This window comes from Furipterus horrens, unplaced genomic scaffold, assembly GCF_987537825.1.
Source record: "Furipterus horrens unplaced genomic scaffold, mFurHor1.1.pri manual_scaffold_6, whole genome shotgun sequence".
Classification (NCBI taxonomy): Eukaryota; Metazoa; Chordata; class Mammalia; order Chiroptera; family Furipteridae; genus Furipterus; species Furipterus horrens.
Window position 1 is genome coordinate 108,407,240 of NW_028327176.1, and position 18,687 is coordinate 108,425,926.

General features: G+C 37.0%; 1 protein-coding gene and 1 non-coding gene across 10 annotated transcripts in view; both read right to left on the minus strand.

Moving 5' to 3' along the window:
- DST (dystonin) overlaps window positions 1-18,687 on the minus strand; it is a 435,492-nt gene that overhangs the window by 16,022 nt on the left and 400,783 nt on the right. For all 9 annotated transcript variants that reach the window (XM_090282621.1, XM_090282619.1, XM_090282618.1 and 6 more), the window contains 10 exons: window positions 17,778-17,948; window positions 16,793-16,948; window positions 16,245-16,451; window positions 13,680-13,799; window positions 10,848-11,017; window positions 9,217-9,376; window positions 6,100-6,294; window positions 5,487-5,615; window positions 1,668-1,811; window positions 484-672 (listed from right to left, as the gene is read on the minus strand). In XM_090282621.1, coding sequence (XP_090138747.1) covers window positions 484-672; window positions 1,668-1,811; window positions 5,487-5,615; window positions 6,100-6,294; window positions 9,217-9,376; window positions 10,848-11,017; window positions 13,680-13,799; window positions 16,245-16,451; window positions 16,793-16,948; window positions 17,778-17,948 — 1,641 coding nt within the window. The remainder of the gene's footprint in view (window positions 1-483; window positions 673-1,667; window positions 1,812-5,486; window positions 5,616-6,099; window positions 6,295-9,216; window positions 9,377-10,847; window positions 11,018-13,679; window positions 13,800-16,244; window positions 16,452-16,792; window positions 16,949-17,777; window positions 17,949-18,687) is intronic.
- LOC150007206 (U6 spliceosomal RNA) lies at window positions 10,390-10,496 on the minus strand. The gene has a single exon (XR_016512237.1). It is a non-coding gene; the product is annotated as a U6 spliceosomal RNA (small nuclear RNA).

Genomic DNA, 18,687 nt, shown 5'->3' on the forward strand with positions numbered 1-18,687 from the left:
TTGATCAAAACGCTATAGCTATGTATTTGGAGTGCTGATGGTCATCTCGGGAGATGTTTAGCAGCAAACAGTAGGAAATGCAAACACGGAGCCATAAAACAACGGAGGGTGAGATTGCGCGGACAGAGAGCAGATGAACAGAGTAGAGAGCTGAGGATAAAATGTAAGGAGAGCCGCTGCTTAGAAAACTTAGAGGTAGAGCAGGAGCCCATCTGAGACAGTGCCACACAGGTATAACTTCATAGAGGCCAAAAAGGAAAGAGTTTTGTGAAGGTAACAGAGAAAGAGGAGAGACCATCAACATTCACTAACCGTGAAGAAAAAAGTTTTAAGGCAGTGGTAGAATCAGAAACCCAGTGGGAAGGAGTTGAGTGTGTTTGAGGGAGGGAACGTAATAAGCACAGAGCAATCTTTTGAGCACTACAACCGTGCAAGAAAGAAACTATCCGAGAAGACCAGGGTTAAGAGTGATGTTTATTTTACCTGGTGTTCTGCAATGAGGGCTTTCACTTCTTCAATTTCCTGGGGGATGGCTTCTTTGTCCTTCTCACTCAGTGTAGTTTCAGCCCACTGCAGCCACGTCAGCAAAGCTTCCAACAGTTCCTGTTTAGCAATGAGCCCAGCCAGAGCACCTGCTAATCTCTGCTGATGTTGCTTGGCCCAGGCCAGCACCTGTTTGAGAAACATAAATTTCCCTGAATTTCTTCCATCTTGGTGAGTAATTTAATTGATGTAATGTACATAAAATTTAAATGCAAATTAGGATCATCTTGAGCTAAAAGTCTTTCTAGATCCCATCAGTGGTGCCAAGACCCAGCCTGCGGAGGATATGGGACCCTTTAGGATGGCCATCCCCTTCAGAAGTTGAGAGATGTATGTCAGTCGCCCAGGCTCCCTTTTGCTTTCTAACTTACATTCAAATATGCGTTCTCTAAAGGATCAAGCATGCTTACTCCATGTAGAACAGAGTATAAATAAAAAATAGCTAAGATTTCAAATAGAGAATTAATTCAATAAGTATATGCAATTCATTTCACAAGCATGTATTGCACTATTGTAAAATGCTATTCAACTGCTGGATTACTCAACAGACACAATGTGCAAGTGAGGCAGAAAGTTATCCAGTGAAGCAAGTATTTGCCTTTTCATGTTTCAGGGACATGGCTGCAAAATTCCTTTCACTGTTTAAAGAAAAGTGGACAGTCCTGGCTTGTGTGGCTCGGGTGGTTGGAACATCATCCCATAAACTGGTAGGTTTGATTCCCAGTCAGGGTACATACCTAGATTGCAAGGCAGCAGATTGATGTTTCTCTCTCACATCGACTTTTCTGTCCCTCTCTCTCTCCCTCCCTTCCCCTTTCTCTAAAAATCAATAAGCATATCCTCAGGTGAGGATAAAAAACATCTTGAAGGAAGGAAGGAAGGAAGGAAGGAAGGAAGGAAGGAAGGAAGGAAGGAAGAAGAAAGGAAGGGAAGAAGGAGGGAAGGAAGGAGGGAAGGAAGACAGGTGGACTTCAGAGACAGGTGATACACACAGGAAGGGTATTTTAAAGAACATTTCTCTACAGATGCCTCATGTTCCCATGGCCATAAGTGCATCTTAATTGCTGAAGTTTCCACACCCCTGACTGTCGTAGCTATCTGCAGATGACCTGAGCCACACTGACCTCCTCAAACCTTGCCCGGATGATTGTGATCCAGTGCTTGATGGTGGTGATGGAGTCAGGGTGGCAGATGGCCAAAACAGCATCCCCCATGCTGGTAGCTTTATTGAGTGCAGCTCGTTTTTCCTCCAGTTTCTTCATGAATTCCTATAACAGAAAAGAACAGTTCAATTAGCCATTGGCAGTAGCTGAAAACACACAACTCCGGTGGCATTCATTTGACTGTCAGAGTTAAACAAATAAACAAGAACTTCAACTGGTTTATTCACAGCTGGAAATAATCCACTAATTGGGGAATTAAGGGAGGGGAAGGCCCAAAAATAGGATATAAAGTACTTTCTAATATGTATTTTCAAAAAATTATAAAATAGCATACCATGCTTTACAAAATACGTTAGACAGGAACCACTGTCTCCTAATTTTTTATAATTATATTATCGATGGAGAGTAGGATTGGGAGAGACTGTAACAGCAGAGATAGAAATAATATTGATTAAAATTTTTAAAAAATCTTACAAATAAGACAAGGAAGTTAGTATTTAAAATAGTATGAACTGTGTCACAAAAGATGGATATGTACCCCCCCCCCCCAAAAAAAAGTGCCAAGAGAAAAGAGAAGACTGGGCAAGGCACGATAGAAGGCTGAGGCTCTGGGAGAGATGGCACAGATGTCCAGCCAGGAAGGAGTCAGACGGGGGCTGCAGGGCGTGGGCCAGACAGCTGGCTAGCTGTGTGAGAAGTGTCCCTCTCATTCAAAGGCCAGTAAAAGCCACTCTCTGCCCCAGCAAGATAGATAAGCCTCAAAAGGTCCAGGATCTTTGCCTCAAAAGCAGGTGCTAAGCTTCCAAAACCACACACTGAATTTTGAGCATCCATAGACACCCCAATCTCTCTGAACCCCCACACTAAGAAGGATTCCTTGATCACACTGTCAAGGGATGCCAGAGGCTGCAAACGGCTGACACTCACCCCCTGGGACCAGGAGAGGTCATCTAAAATCAGGTTTACTCTAGAGTCTAGTGAGCTTTTGAACCTCTGTGAAGTAGCTCTGCCATACGCCTTCTTCTTGAGCATTTTGCTATGCTAACATATTTTGTTTACATACTTATCTACTAGATTTTAAGGTCCACAAGATCAAAAGACTGCGTCTTATTCAATTTTGTGTCTTTGTGATAGAATAAATGCTTTTCAACCTTTTATTTACACATTTTTACTGCTGTGGACCTAAAGCTCAATTAACCATATACTCTACTAGCATGACCTACTTTTTGAAATATCATGGCCTACCTCTAACAATATTATAATTTCCCCCAATATATATGCTTTTAAATGAAAGAAGAAAAAACTTTACTAGGAAGAGATCCAGATGTTAACAACAGCTGTCCTTTCCCAGAGGATGGCTGATCTGATCATGTACTTTTAATCACTCCTGGAGAGCCTGGTGCTGCCTGAACGCTGGGACTCAGCGGTCAGCTCCCTGCTGTGCTCTGTGGTCTTCCAGTGTCACCCGAGTAATACTTTCATAGCTTGTGCTCATAAGGGAACACTCGCCACTCTTACAAAGTGAAATATGCTGAGCAGTCTTTAGTCCTGGGGCTGATAAATTAAACTTAATATTCTGGTCTGTTTCCTACTGGCGAATGTGTGAAGGGAAGCAGAGGAATTGAAAAAGAATGAATAATGTTACTGTGAAATATCATTACTGAGAAGCCCTTTATAAAATTACATGCCATTTAAATAGCTTATGCTATTTAAAAAAATTTTTAAATAATTATACTAAGTGTTCACTTAACATTGTTGATAGGTTTTACGACTTTAAGTGAAACAATACAACAAAACCAACTGTATTATATTATAGGCTAATTAAACAAACAAAAATTAGGTTCCTATAGCATCATATCAATATTATAACAAGTGACATTACTGGAAGACCTACTATTTTTGTAAAAACCACCACCCCTGCTCTAGATACCTGCCTCCTGGTGATTCTGGGGGTTTCCTGGCCCTGCTGTGTGAGTGCTGAGACCACACGCAGACTCGTTTCTGTACGGGGATAGGTATGAACCCGGGGCTGTGAGGGGCTCCTCTGAGACCCAAGCCTGAGTAGGTCAGGGTAGCTCAATGCTGGCTGACAGTCAGTCTACAGTAATATAATATAAACTGGATTTTCAAAATATTGAACGGAATAAAATATTTACAATAAATTGGATATAATTTTCCTACTCTTACATTCTAGCTTCAACTTTACATGGTGTAAGAAGCATTTCATTCTCCCAGATAATGTCACACCGGATCACATCACTTTTCTTAATGACAAGGCAATATTTCATTGCTATAGGTTACACAACCCATCATTGAGACAGCATTGTAATTAAAATAAGAAGTCTCCATAAATGATGTAATCCATGCTACACTGGAATTATTGATGTATTCCTAACTTGACCTTGAAAGATGAGGTTACTCAGTGGTTAAACAGATTCTTTAAAGTTAACAGGAATCCTGACATCAGTACTACATTGAGTGCTAGCATTGTAAATTCTGGATATTTAGAGTAAAAACTTTAAAAACAATTTGTTAGGATCTATCTGAACCACTCTCTTCAGGGTTTTGCTATTTCTCTGCATTATCACAAGAAACATCTTGATCTGAAACTCAATGGCCAGATTTTTACTTAATTAATAGTATGCCTACTTATAGAATTCATTTATCAACTTATAATTTATACTAGTTACTTCTCAAAAGAATTTAACCAGTGATTCCACTACTAGAATTATACCTGAAGAATCTTGAAACACCAATTCAGAAGAACTTATGTACCCCTATGTTCACTGCAGCACTGTTTACAATAGCTAAGTGCTGGAAACAACCTAAGTGCCCATCTGTAGATGAGTGGATCAAAAAACTGTGGTACATTTACACAACGGAATATTATGCAGCAGAAAGAAAGAAGGAACTCCTGCCATTTGCAACAACATGGATGGAGCTAGAGAGAATTATGCTTAGCGAAATAAGTCAGGCAAAGAAAGAAAAATACCATATGATATCACCTACTACAGGAAACTAAGGAACAACACAAACAAAGGAACTAAATAGAACAAAGAGCAGAGTAGCAGTCAATAGGGGGGAGGGAGAGAAGGGGGATAAGTAAGGGAGGGGTTTAGTCAAGGAACGTGTATAAATGACTCATGGATATGGACAGCGGGGAGGGATATGGTTGTGGGAGCAGAGGTGGGCTGGGTGGGGGGAGCAATGGGGGAAAAATGGGACAACTGTAATTAAAAAACCAAAAAATAAAAAATAAAAAAAGAATTTAAGGTAGCTCCTGATTAAAAACAGAATTAGCAGAGGCTTAAAAATAAAATTTGAAGACCAATTATTAAATTATTTGCTTGTCTTGAAAGTCAAAGTTATTAATTTACAATTCCAATGGTATAATTATGTCAAACTGCTTATTAAGAAAGTTTTATCTTTGAAATGTACATAAAAGTACAACAAAATTGACCAATTTTGGTCAGAAGCCAAATAATCCCTAGAAAAATCAATGAGCTCCCTAAAGATAGGAAACCAAGTGACTAATTTTAGAATAACCATCTTATTTATAAAGAAAGCACAAAAAGCTAGCTACACAGACCTGTGTGGAGGTACACAGGACATACCTATACAAGCAATGAGGACACAGGGAAATTTTCAAATTTACCAGATCTTTCATTAATTCTCAAGGAGGAAAATAATCATGCAGTTGGTATTTGCAGTCATGAGTTTATTTTCTTTACTTTGTTTGATTTTTCCCATTTAGTTTTACTTAGCCTTTACATAACTCACTTTATGCTGATCAATGAGCGTCCGAAGAGCATCCTCATCATCCGGGAGAACTCCATGAAAACGCAGGGTCTGCTCCGCTTCAGCCAGCCACTCCAAGAGGGCATGCACCACTGAGTGAAATTCCTCTGCCTAAACACACATGCACCCCAAACAAGAGTTCCAAATGTGCTTGTTAGTATGTAGATTCTTTCTCTCAATAAAAAGTTATATATTTAAATTGATTATATGCATTATCCCATTTAAAAGGACAAAGCTATATGGTGCTGCCTTTTACAAGTGTAAGAAAACATCTAATATAACAAAAAAGCCTATATATATGTATGAAGTATAACTCACCATTTTAACAATCTGACTTTAGATGAATGGCAGCCCATTATATACTCAAGCTGAAAAATTACCCAAGCAGCACGTTTATGTGAAGATTAGAAAACCTCCCTTGGTAGTAAGCTAAGTTCTTGCAGGTAAGGACCAAGGCATGATGCTACAAGAACTTCCTTCTCCACAGCTGTCTTGGTTGAGAAATGAGGAGTTTCCCACTTCTCCACAGAAGCAGTTCTTACTGAGGCTTCAATACCTTCTCGCTATACCCAGCTATAATTTACATGACTTTTACCTGGCGCAGGGCTGCTTCTAAGCGTGTTTGCTTTGATATAGAAAGTGCGCACACGGTCTCCCAGCGTGTGCTCAACTCCTGCATCTGGACCTTGACCCAGGAGGAGTCGTCTCGGCTGCCTTCTATGAGCTCTCGGGCTGAGCGCTTGAGGGCCTGCACGCTGCTGGTTCTCTTCCCCAATTCCTTTTGGAAGGCCTAAAACAACCATGTTTTTATAGAAATTAATTTTAATTACAAAACCCTAACAGTAAAACTTAGGCTGATATATATTTATATGTGTGAATAACGTCAGGTACAGATCTCTGAGGCCTGTAGTTGAAGGAGCCAGATTGTTCACAGAATCTTCAGAAGACACGACACACTGCTTCTTTCAGAGCACTGTTCAGTCTTGCACCTTAGACACAGGGTACAGACTGGTGGTTGCCAAAGGGTGGGGGTTAGGGGGTGAAAAAGGGGAAGGGATTGAGAAGTGCAGATTGGCAGTTACAAAACAGTCACGGGGACCTAAATACAGCACAGGGAATACAGTCAATAATACTGAGATAAGTAGGTATATGTTGCACAGGTACCAGAAATATGAGGGGGGACACTTTGTAAAGTATATGACTGTCTAACCACTATGCTGTACACCTGAAACTAATACAAAATAATACTGAATGTAAACTTCAACTGAAAAATAAAATTTAAAGTTCTTTAAAAAAAAAAGGACAGTCTTGTATAAATTGGTTTAATCTTGTAACATTCTCCTGAGTGAACAACCCTATTTTTTAAATGACATATTGGATTTAAATAATGGTGGCCACCCTTCTTTATTTCAATTCCACAAAATAATGCATCAAATTTCTTTTTTTCCTTTGATTCCTTAAAATGGAGCCTCAGTTCCTCTTAAATCAGTACTGAGTACCAACTGTGTGTTGGCTACCAAACTTCTCTTAATTAGGAAACATATCTAAGAGACTAACAAATGACTAAGCAATCTTGGGGTACTTCATGGGGAGCCTTAGAAATAATGGCAGGAAATCTCATAGGCGGTTAGCATGTACTCCTTTTTTCTATAACATGCCTTTATCTTTTATAGCATCCTGAATACTAATAACCCATAAAGTCAAGTTTTAGTAGCTTCCATCCTTGTCACCTTGGAATAAAAGCTTTTTGTGTTTCTCTCCCATCTAATTCAGGTGAAATTTGATGTGCCAGGAGTTAAATTGGCTTCTTTTGGCCACAGACTTAACCCAAGAAATGAGTCCAGGATTCTTTACTTCTGATCCAAGAGTCTGTATGAAACTATTCCTTTCAAATAACCAACTTTCTGTACAGAATAAAATCACCTTATTTTTTTAAAAAAATCATCACAAATGAGTATTACCAAGCACATTTTATAATCATGGCTATATCCATAGCTTGCTCTTTTGATACTCAGATCATTTATAAAAGAGAGCCCATCAAAACCAATCCAAAAATAGAGTGATGAATTCGTTGCTGATTTCACTTTAATACATTTAAATGAGATGTGCCTGTAAATAAACATGCATATACACGAGTGCATGCACACACATGCACAAATGGTACAGAATCTAAACATTCTATTTGTGATAGGACTAGTCCAATATTTCTGAGTAGATTTTGCAATGTACTTTGTATACTTAAACTTCTTCTTGAGTCTTCCAATTGTATTACTAATGCTGAATGATTAATTCATTCTTGATGACCTTTAATATATAAAAAACCTGGCAAGTACCTAGGGGAGTAAATATTTAGACAGTGAGCTTACAAAAATGGTATTTATGTAAAAAGGAACATTACACTATTCATTACTCATTGAATGAATGCCAGGGAATGGAAAAGTTTATATTAATCATGCGTAAAATATTTGTTTTAATATAGGCAAAGCAACATAATTTTAAAAAATTTCAATTTGTGCGGGTCTGATTAAGGTACTTTATTTATTCTTTTATTGTATAATATTCAAAATAACAAATTCTCCTTTATTGATATAATGAGATAATAGAACCAGAAAAGGATAACTAAATATGCAAAAGGACCAACAACGTAAAAGAGAACAAGTAAGATCAAAATAGTAAAACCAGAGAAGTATAAAGACAATATTTTTGGAAGTGGCCAGAGGCCAGAGGGGAAGGGCTGTAATGGTGGAAAGAAGAGGAAAGGACTAGTCAAAGAACATGTAGGAATGACCCACGGACTTAAACAATGGTGTGGGGATGGACTGTGGGGGTGGAAAGAGGAGGGCAAAGGGGGACAATTGGGACAACTGTAATGGAAAAACAATAAAAAAAGATTTAATAAAATAAAAAGAACATTTTTAAATAAAATATGTTCTTATAGAGGGGAGATACAGCATGAAGTCAAATACAGTGATGAAAGATATCTATGTATAAAGGCAACTCTGACAAAACCATTCTATAACGTACTGTGCCTCATGTTGTTTTTAAGGCCAAGGTGTAATATAGCATTTAATCATAATTTAGGACCTCACACTCAGTAACAGCTGGAGGTCTCCAATATGACCTTTGATTTGCACAACAGTTTAACATACATATCAGGAGATTACAAGGAAACCAATTTTCTTGAAGTAATAATCAAATCCCTCACAGCATATGCTGTTGTCTCATAAATTGCTGTAGTTCAAGGGACAAGGTTAAAACAGTTAAAAAAATAAAAAGAAAAGAAAAGCAGCTGGTCATGACCCTCATAGATCATGTCACAAATCTATCGACTTATGCAATGACTGAGTTCCAGGTCACTGAGTAAATAATATTAAATTATATTACATAATTATTTAAATGAATAAAAAAGATAGTAAAACTTTCTTGAAGCATGTTTTAAAGTACCAGAAAATAAAATCATTTTCCAAGTTCTAAAAGGTCTTGGATCTGGAAAATAAAACATAAAAGTATTTCATTGATACTAAAATAATTTTCCTACATCATTTTTAAAGTTGGCTTCCTAATTGTGCTCAAATGTACATACATTTCAATATTAAAGACTCATGTAGTATGAGATACAGTCTCTAAGATTTTAAAAGGCTAAGTGGTCATAGTTTCTTCTATACTCATAATAATCAAATGAGATGAATAAAATGTCCCACGTAAACAATACCTTGTGATTATCGATCAGATTCATCACTAAATCAATGTCTCCATGGACAGGCTGGTCTTCTGCCAGCTGGGGTTCAACTCTATATAACCAATCAATGAGGGCCTGCAGGGCATCTGTGAATTGTCCGGAAAACAACAGAGCTTCCTCCAATTTGTTTTGTCTGGGGAGGAGGGGAAGGAGAAAAAATCAATGTGAGCAACAAAAAAGCCAGCCTATACACTATACAGCCTAACAGTTAAAATTCATTTATGAAGTTTGAGCCGTACTCAAGAGAAATAAATAATATGTTGGCATTCACTGCTGTTTCTGTGCTTTCCTTAGAAAATAACAACACTGGTCTCATATTTTCTTTTATTCCTTAAATACATGGTATCTTTTGCAGGAAAATTCCCTCATCGTCACCTCTGGATATCACAGACCCTTCAGTTTATTCATAAAAGTATGCTTTTTTAACTAAAATTTTTTTCAATTTATGTTTTAAATCATCATACAGTAAAATTGAGGTTTTTGGGTATACAGTTCTATGAATTTTAACACATGTATAGATAGAGTCATGTAACAATCATCATAATCAATATGCAAAAGAGTTCCATTATCCCAAAAAATATCCCTTGGGCTGTCTCTTTAGTCACAGCCTGCCCATCTCTCAGCCCTGGCATTTACAGATCTGTTTGTCTGCCATCACTGATCTTCAGTATTTTCAAGAATGTCACGTAAAAGAAATAACTTCTCTGACTATATGACATTGTAAAAAGCATGACTTTTTGAAATTAGAGACGTTTTTTTAAATTAAAACACACACACATATGCACACACAAACTTACTCTGAAGTTCCCCAGAGTGGAATATAATATTCTATTTACTCTTGATACTGACAAAAGTAATTAGACTAAGGATCAGTAATAACTTTAAAAACATTTCTAAGATATTTGAATTCTTTCATACTACTGTTCTTTCTTAAATACTTAAAAATTGTGAAAGAAGTTTTGGGCTTTCGCGTTGAAGTATAATGAGAAAGCTGGAGGTAGAAATGGGTGTATGGATGCTGGAGGGGACACAGGGGTCAGATCAGTAGACCTTGCCCAGTAAGAGCCTATATTTAGTTCACACCAATATTAAGCCCCTAAAGGGTATGAAGCCGGGGAATGACAAGATTTATTTACATTTTTTTCTTTAAATATGGAACGCTTCACGAATTTGTGTGTCATCCTTGCGCAGAGGCCATGCTAATCTTCTCTGTATCGTTCCAATTTTAGTATATGTGCTGCCGGAGCGAGCACTTTATTTACATTTTTAAAAGGCCACCCTAGTAGTTATGTAGAAATTGGATTAAGGAGGACAATAGCAGACCTGGGGAGACAGAGGACAGCTGCTGTAGTCAGGTGTGAGGTGACAGAACCTTGGAGAATGTTCTCACTTTTGAGTGAATTGAGGAGTTAAAAATAAATAATAATGAACAGCAAGGCCTACTTGGTACAGAAACTGTGGAAGGGAGGTACTAAGGACCAGCAGAAGTTCCCCAGGCAAAGGACATATTTAGGGTTCCGAACATGTCCCTGCAAAGCAAAGCAGCTCCTGTATATCTGAAAGAGATTCACAAAGCCACCACACTGCCTTAAAGAACATGTTACCTCTCCACAGATTTTCCACAGATAGTATCCCATTTGTCTCTCAGTTCACTCAGCATGTCATCCAGTTTCAGGTTGTCATCAGCCAGGGAGGTTTTCTCCTTCAGAGAACGTCCAGTTCTGTTGGTGGTGTCATACACAGAATGCTTGGCTCCAAGTGATTTCTGAAACTCCTATAGAGTTAACAACACAAGATGTGCATGTGTACTTGGGACTAATGAACAAATAGGTAAGAGACATTAAAAGTGGCATGTCTAATAAATGGGGTCTCACCACCAGAAGATATCAGCAAATAGTCGAGAGATAAAGTGTAGTGCTGAACTCTACACAGGAACACATCAGGGTAGAAAAGAATCTTTAAGTTTTCAAATTGAAGGTTTTATTTTTCTCAGAAGCCAGCTGTCTCTAAGAGCACATGCTATTATCAAGAAAATACTTTCAGAACAAAATGAAGCCAGAGCTATAAGCCACAAACAGTATGCTAGTTATAATAAGATGAAATCACTAAGAAACTACTGAAAATCCCATGGTTTAGGCAGGAAAATGTAGTTAACATTCTGTGAGTAACTACAGGCCCAGTAAAGGCACAGAGCAGCTAATTAATGTAAAAATTTATTACAGGTTTTTTTTGTTTGTTTTTTATTGTCAAACAGATTTATTGTCATGCATTTTCAATAGTCACAATAATTTTACGTGTGATTTTATCTGTGAACTAGGACAAGGGACAAATAAGAAGCACACCTATAGATCTCTATATTTGGACCCGCTGGTCATTTCATTCACACCACTAGGGAGGCCTCCACCTCTCCCCCCTCTCCACCTCTATAATGACCTACCGAAGTCTCAAAAGATCTACACATTACTCTTCTAAGCACCAAATGGCTATATTGCTAACATGACGTCTATGCTTGGTTACTTTTTACATTGTTAATCTTCATGTTTTTGTGTATACATGTGGGAGGGCTGAATTCTATTCTTTCCACACAACTCAATTATAAGCCTTTCTGGAGCAGGGACATTGTCTTTGTAGGTCTCTCATTATCAGGTCATTTTTCTGTGTGTTTTATAAGCATGTAATAGAAATAGACAACTGCTATTGCATATAAAATAAAATCCCAGGGATGAGAAGAAAAGCTAGGTCAAGTTAATAGGCAGCTTATAAGCTCAAAAATAAAAATGGGAACACTAATACAGTCATTCTCAATCACTCCAGATACTATAATGTTACACAAATGTGTAATTTTCCAGAATAACCTCAGTTACAATTACCTAATAAGTTTTTATTGCCTTTAAAAGCAAGACATTTTAAGTGTCTTATAATGACTAAGATATTTATTGTGTCTTGTAATAGGAGGCAATTACATCTGGGGATTTTTTAGCAATGAACACCATTACAATGTCACACTATTTCTGCAGTTTGTTTTCTGCAGATATTATTTTTTTCATGTTATTCTAAACAGGATGTTAGTTTTATAATCATGGTATTGACAGATTTTCTTCATATAGCAGATATATAATAAATGTTATAGCTGAATACAGGGTAGGTTAAAACTTTTTAAAGACAAACTATACCAAAGTAATGAACAGAAAGGACTTCTTATAAAATTGGCTGAATGTACCATGTATCTTTATCTTGGAAAAATGGTGACTGTGACAATAAGTCGCACTAGGGAAAATAGAGAATCTAACAGGGTTCTTTGCATCTGTCACTAGGTTTTTCAAATTTAAATATTCAATACACTTTCATCAGACTAGAGGACATGACATCTACAATCAAATTCTAATAAGACAGTCTATATTAGAAGGAGGCTCTCGTTTTTCCCTCAGAGGGAAGGAAGGAAGGTGCTGCTCACTGTCACGGTGCTGCCCACACTGGACGTGACAGCTCAGGGACCCGCGGTGCCAGCAGCACCAGCCGCTCTTAAGCCCTCCTCTATACAAAAACAGATGCTCAATATGTTTGTTTCCAGCATCCTAGGGTCGTGACCCTCCGTGGTGAGGTTTCACCAGTGGAAGCGTCCAACCGACATGAAGACCATGGCTGGGATTTTCTGATGATGACTTTACATGGCCCCAATTTTCTCCATCCTTTTATAACTTCTCATGTTTCAAGCAATGATTTATATGTAGATGCCTAAAACTGTAAAGGTGTTTTGCAGGAACAACGCTCCTGAGTGCTGATGATCACACAGAATTACGGAGAGACCCAAATGCATTAGCTTTGAGGAGAACGGGGAATTGCTTTTGGAATGCCACGTAGTAGGAATAGAAAAGGTGGAAAATATAAAATGCGATGTTTCTACATCTTCTAATCCATATAAGGAACCACTGACTATGTGTTGTTAAGGGTAAGAATGGAATTTCATATACCCACATACACACAATAAAATGCCAATTTAGGTTGAAGAAACCAATTTTCCCCGATGCACTGTTAAAAAAGAATCTATACATCTATATGGAGAAATTTATATTACTTTTTACTATAGAATTATCTCCTCCATGGCCTATGAAAAAAAAAAAACACAAGATGAGACAATTGTTAAAAACTGAATTGCCAGTGTTTGAACTCCTACAAATCCTTTATACATTTTAGATTGTAGAAGACTTCCAGTTTTAATTTTGTCTCTTACATCAATGAACTCTGGATCATAATGGAATGGTCCCTGAACAGTAAAGATACTACTGTGAAGGACAACTGGCTTTAAATCTCACGTAGTTCACAATGGTCAACCTTTCTTTCCCCAAGTGATGAATAAATACACAGTCAAATAAGAATTTAAAAGTGATCTTGAAGTATATAAAGACACAATAGGCTTTTCTCAATTGTAGACCCACCTTATGCTGTGTGAGTTGCGTTTTTATTTTGTCTGGATCATTGGCTATTTCCAGTTCAGAATCCAAAGACTTTTCTGACTCTTCTAGCCACTCCATAAGTTTACTCCAAGCTTCATGGAACTGTAAAGAAATTCACATTTCATCCAGAAAATCTAATATTTATTTAAAATAGAAATTAATGTTAATGAAATGTTGAAAATGATTCACTCAACATTTCCCTTGAGGAAGAAAAAAGGAGTAATTTCATCAGCAGTTTACAAACGTTCTTAACATTTGGCTTTTGTGGTCCTGTCCAATGGTCACTTCAGCACAATTCATTCAAGCACATAAAGTTTAACAAAAATAGAAATGTTAGGGAGCACCGGGGAGAACTCAGTTTTGCTTAATAATTAACATCAACTCTCAGAGAATTTTATTTCCTTCTGCTATCTCTTGACAGATCTGGGTTTACTTCGATGGTTAAGAAAAGGAACAAAACAGGACGAGGATAAAGTTTGTCAAATGGCTTTATAAAGTAACAAGAAAAAGAGGTCATTTTTTTCCTATTTAATACAAAGACTGGTTAACATCTTTGTTGCTGCTATCAAAATCCTCAAATTAATACCCATGCCTCACATACTGGTTTAATATGTAAGAGCACCCACAACATTTGAGTTCTAACAAAATATAATTCTCTTTGTTATCTATGATCTTGAAAAAGTCTGGTGCTACAAATATTTAATTTCACCCACAGTCTGTTTTCTGTTTATCACTGAGAACTAGTGGGTACTATTTTTGGAGATAAAATTATGAAAATAGTTATACATTATTTCTCATAATAAACTTAAGTGAACAGATATATAGCAATGATTCAAGTAATTGAAATAAAATGTGTTTTATATCAAAGCACATTAATAATGAAATAACAAAAAGACGCTTCTTACAAAGACATCACAGTAAGAGCACGGAATCACAGAGCCACACGGGTCCACTAGATACTATCTCATCACAAGCCTGCTCTTCCTACACGCCCCTCCCATAACTCTAATCCATTTCAACAGAGGAACAGGGAGGCCAGAACAGGCATAGACGCTGTCAAAGTCAGATCGCTATGGTCAACACCTGAGTGAAAAACTGAGATATTAGAATAAAAACAAATAAAGATCCAGCTAGCCATGGTATTAGGAAGTCTTACTACAAATAACATTGGCTGTAACAGACAGATGTAAGGTCGATGGTATAAACACACAGGTCCTAAGGCTGGTTCTACTTTCATAACTATTTTTAAGTCACACAAATAGAAGAAATGCTATACTTTCCCACTGAGACCAGTAGAAAATTCTTATAAAGTTAATTGAATAAAATAGGAAGATAAAACTGATTAAGTGGAGAAGGGCAGAAAAGGGTGGGCAACTGGCTTCTGGCAGCCAAAGGATTTTTATAAGCTAAATAGATGTTCATAACTCATAAAAACCCATACTGCAGATGACCCTGTTACATATGTGGAGAGAAAAGTGTCAGGCTCAGCAATGATACTGTCTTACAAAATCACTGGAGACCGGTTCCATTCCAGAGACTCACTTATAGCACTGCATATATTATACCTCCCACTCAAAAAGGGATATAGGCCATGTAATCCTATAACAGTGCAATCTGTCATTTCTAAAGACTTTAAAAACTTATGTTGATAACTTTAAACAATGAAACACTAGACTCCCATGACACCTTTTGTATCACCCAACTAAACCCAGCTTCCCAAAAACAATGCAGTCCAGCACCAGTGACGGACAAATGAAACTGGCTGGGACAGAAAGAGTCATAAAATTTAGCCTCAATATGACACTTTCTAGTTTCTAGTAAGACTCAAAGATATATGCCAAGCAAGGTGGGAATAGAGACACATATTTTACTTCTCTGTGTTTAGTCTAAAATAGATTATTAATAACAGGTGAAGGAAGTAAGGGAAGTTCCTTGTGTTTCTAGATTAAAAAAAAAAAAAAAGCAGGCCCAAAAGATTCAAACAATTGAAAAGTGGGATGGAGCTATATCAAAATGTTAGAAAAGAAATAAAGGCTTGCCAACAAGTATACAGATTCAGAGAGGTGAGGCGTACCAACCACCTCAAACACAAAACACACCCTTTCTGAAAGCTGGCTAGAAGGCTGTCTGGCTCTCACCTCTGACAGTTTGAAGAAAGTTTGGCTTAGGAACTAAACAAAAGGTAGTGATATAATAAAGTATGATGTCTCACTCTGAATATGAGAGTGGAGGTTGAAAGGACAAAGGAAAAAAAACAAGTAAACCCAGTAATAAAAATTTTGAGCCTCTTTTCGGGCCTTATGATAATGGTTCATCTATGAAGCAAAGCTATATCCAGTCTTTTCAGGATTCGCCCCCAAGGCCTGAAGTTGCTGCCAGGTCCAAAAGTGAGGCCACTGTCCTTTTTGGAAATAGACACCTTGGCTTCGTGCCAGGATCAATATACCTAGTACAGCCTGCAATAGAAGTACTTCAATAACATAACATATATTTCGACGGCTAGAACGGATTTATTGCCAAGTTCAGAGAATTTTTATAAAGGTTTACCTGCTTGGCCCTCTTCCTCGCATCATCCAAAGATCTTCCTCTTTCCACTAACCGCTGAACCACTTTTTCCCATCGACTTTGTACACTGATAAGTAGATTCTTAATGAGGACAACATCTTGTTTCTGGCTAAAATATTTCAGGTGGGTTCCAGTTTTATCCAGCTCTATTATCTGCTCACGGTGAGAATTTACTTCATTGGCAAACACCTTTCACAAGAAAAGGTAAAATTAGGAACAAATGAGAAACTGATCTATCTTGAAAATGCTTCTGGTGTCAGAAGCAGAAACTATTTCAAAGGACAGAAGAAAGTTGTGGTTTGGGGGACAGTTAACCGCAAAACACAATTACTAAACAGAATCTGTAGAAAGAAAATTTGACAGTCATATGATTAATTTTTGAGGTTGCAATACTACAAAATATATTTATGATGTATCAGTGAGGGCATACAAGCTAATATTCCTATCAAATTCATGCTTTCGACATTAAAACAGTCTGCTGTCTACAAAGGTATGAAATCAGAATGTTATCCATTTGAGCTATAGTATACCTTGTGTTCATCGATCTGAAATAAGACTGTGTCCAAGATAAGGCTTGGCCGAGAAGCTACATTTAGGGTCTGTTCAGCCTGGGTGAGCCAGTTGATGAAGTCTTGGAGAGAATTGTGGAACTCCATTGCCAAGTTGAGGGCTTCTTCCAGTTTAGTCTGTGAAGAAAGATTATTTAGTATTTGATGATATTTGAGAATTTTCTTCCACGCAGTTAAACCACTCTCTGGCAGATTTTCTTTCCATCTATACTTTATTTATGCATAAGCTAATTACCTAAACAGTTTATGAATGTTATGGGTCTTCACTAAGATACGGCAACTCAAACTCCTTGAAGTACAGTAAGAAGCATCTCACTGCAGCTAAAAACATTTTAAAATACATTAAATTGTGGTTTGGGGGACAGTTAACCGCAAAACACAATTACTAAACAGAATCTGTAGAAAGAAAATTTGACAGTCATATGATTAATTTTTGAGGTTGCAATACTACAAAATATATTTATGATGTATCAGTGAGGGCATACAAGCTAATATTCCTATCCTATCGTCTTACAGCATTAAATAGCAATACTTTAAATCCCATGTCATGGATTTTTGTTATGAAATGTTTTTTATATATAGACAATTATCTCCTTCTCTTGACCTCCCTCCCTCCTTCTCTCTACACGCCCTTTTGCTTAATAAGTGTGATTAGAGTAGAATTGTTTAACAATCCAGAATTTGAGTGGTTCACAAACTTAAAAATATAAACAGGAAGTGATCTATGATATACTATTATCTATGTTTGCATGGATTACTTTAATCTACTATGTTAAGACAGAATACTATTTTAAACTGACCCCCATAAAACCTCCTAATGTATACAAAGAAAATTCAAACATGGATCAGTAAAAGTTCCACTGGGCATGCTACTTGGAGATAAGGTAAAACCCATGAAATAAAATGACTAAAACATTCATTCTATTATATCAATCAAGGCACATACCTTCCTTTCACTGAGTTTGGTTTCCACTGATTCCCATTTTTCTTTCAAGTTATTTATGTCTTGGTCAATATTTGTCTCTGCAGATTCAGGGCATCTTGCAAGCATCTGTTGGCCTTTCTGCATCAGACTCCTATATGTTTCTTCTTTAACATCAAAGGCAGCACAGATTTCCTAAATTGAGATAACAACCCCCCCCCAAGTTTTATCATTTTTAAGAGAATAAAATCTCAGAGTCCTTATTCTAGATAATCAATCCCAAGCCCCTTATCATATATTCATCTTTATCCAACACACAGAATAACCCTCACACATTCAAACATTTCACTATATTGAAACAACACCTAAACCTATACCACACCCTTCCTACTGAGAAATCTCAGAAATGTTATTATCATCATGCAAAGGTTTGTGAAGCAATATTTTAAGTGTTATTGTATCAAGAAAGGCTTCACTGTACAGTAACCAATCAGCTCTGTAACCTTTGGCAAGTTAACTTCACTGAGCCTCAATTTCCTCCTCTGTAAAGCAGATTCTAAGTCTCTTCTTGGACTATATTATACAATGACTATAATATTTTTTGGTATAATTTACTTTGGGGCTCAGAAGACACCCAGTGGATAGAAAGTAAAGACCCAGTATAGTAAGGATTTAAGTTGATAATTCAGACTTGGGAATCACAGAAGGCAAACCTATAGTACTATGAGAATAGTATTCTAATTATAACATTTTTAAGGCTTTTAATTAGAATGCAGTGTGTATCTTTTCTATAGAGAATATAAAAAATACTGCTTAAACAAATTCAGAATTTAAAATCAATAAAACAAGAGTTATGTTCATGTAAAGAATTATGACTAGTTTTAGTTCACTGATTCAATTATAATATCGGTTATATCATTGTTCCCACTGAACA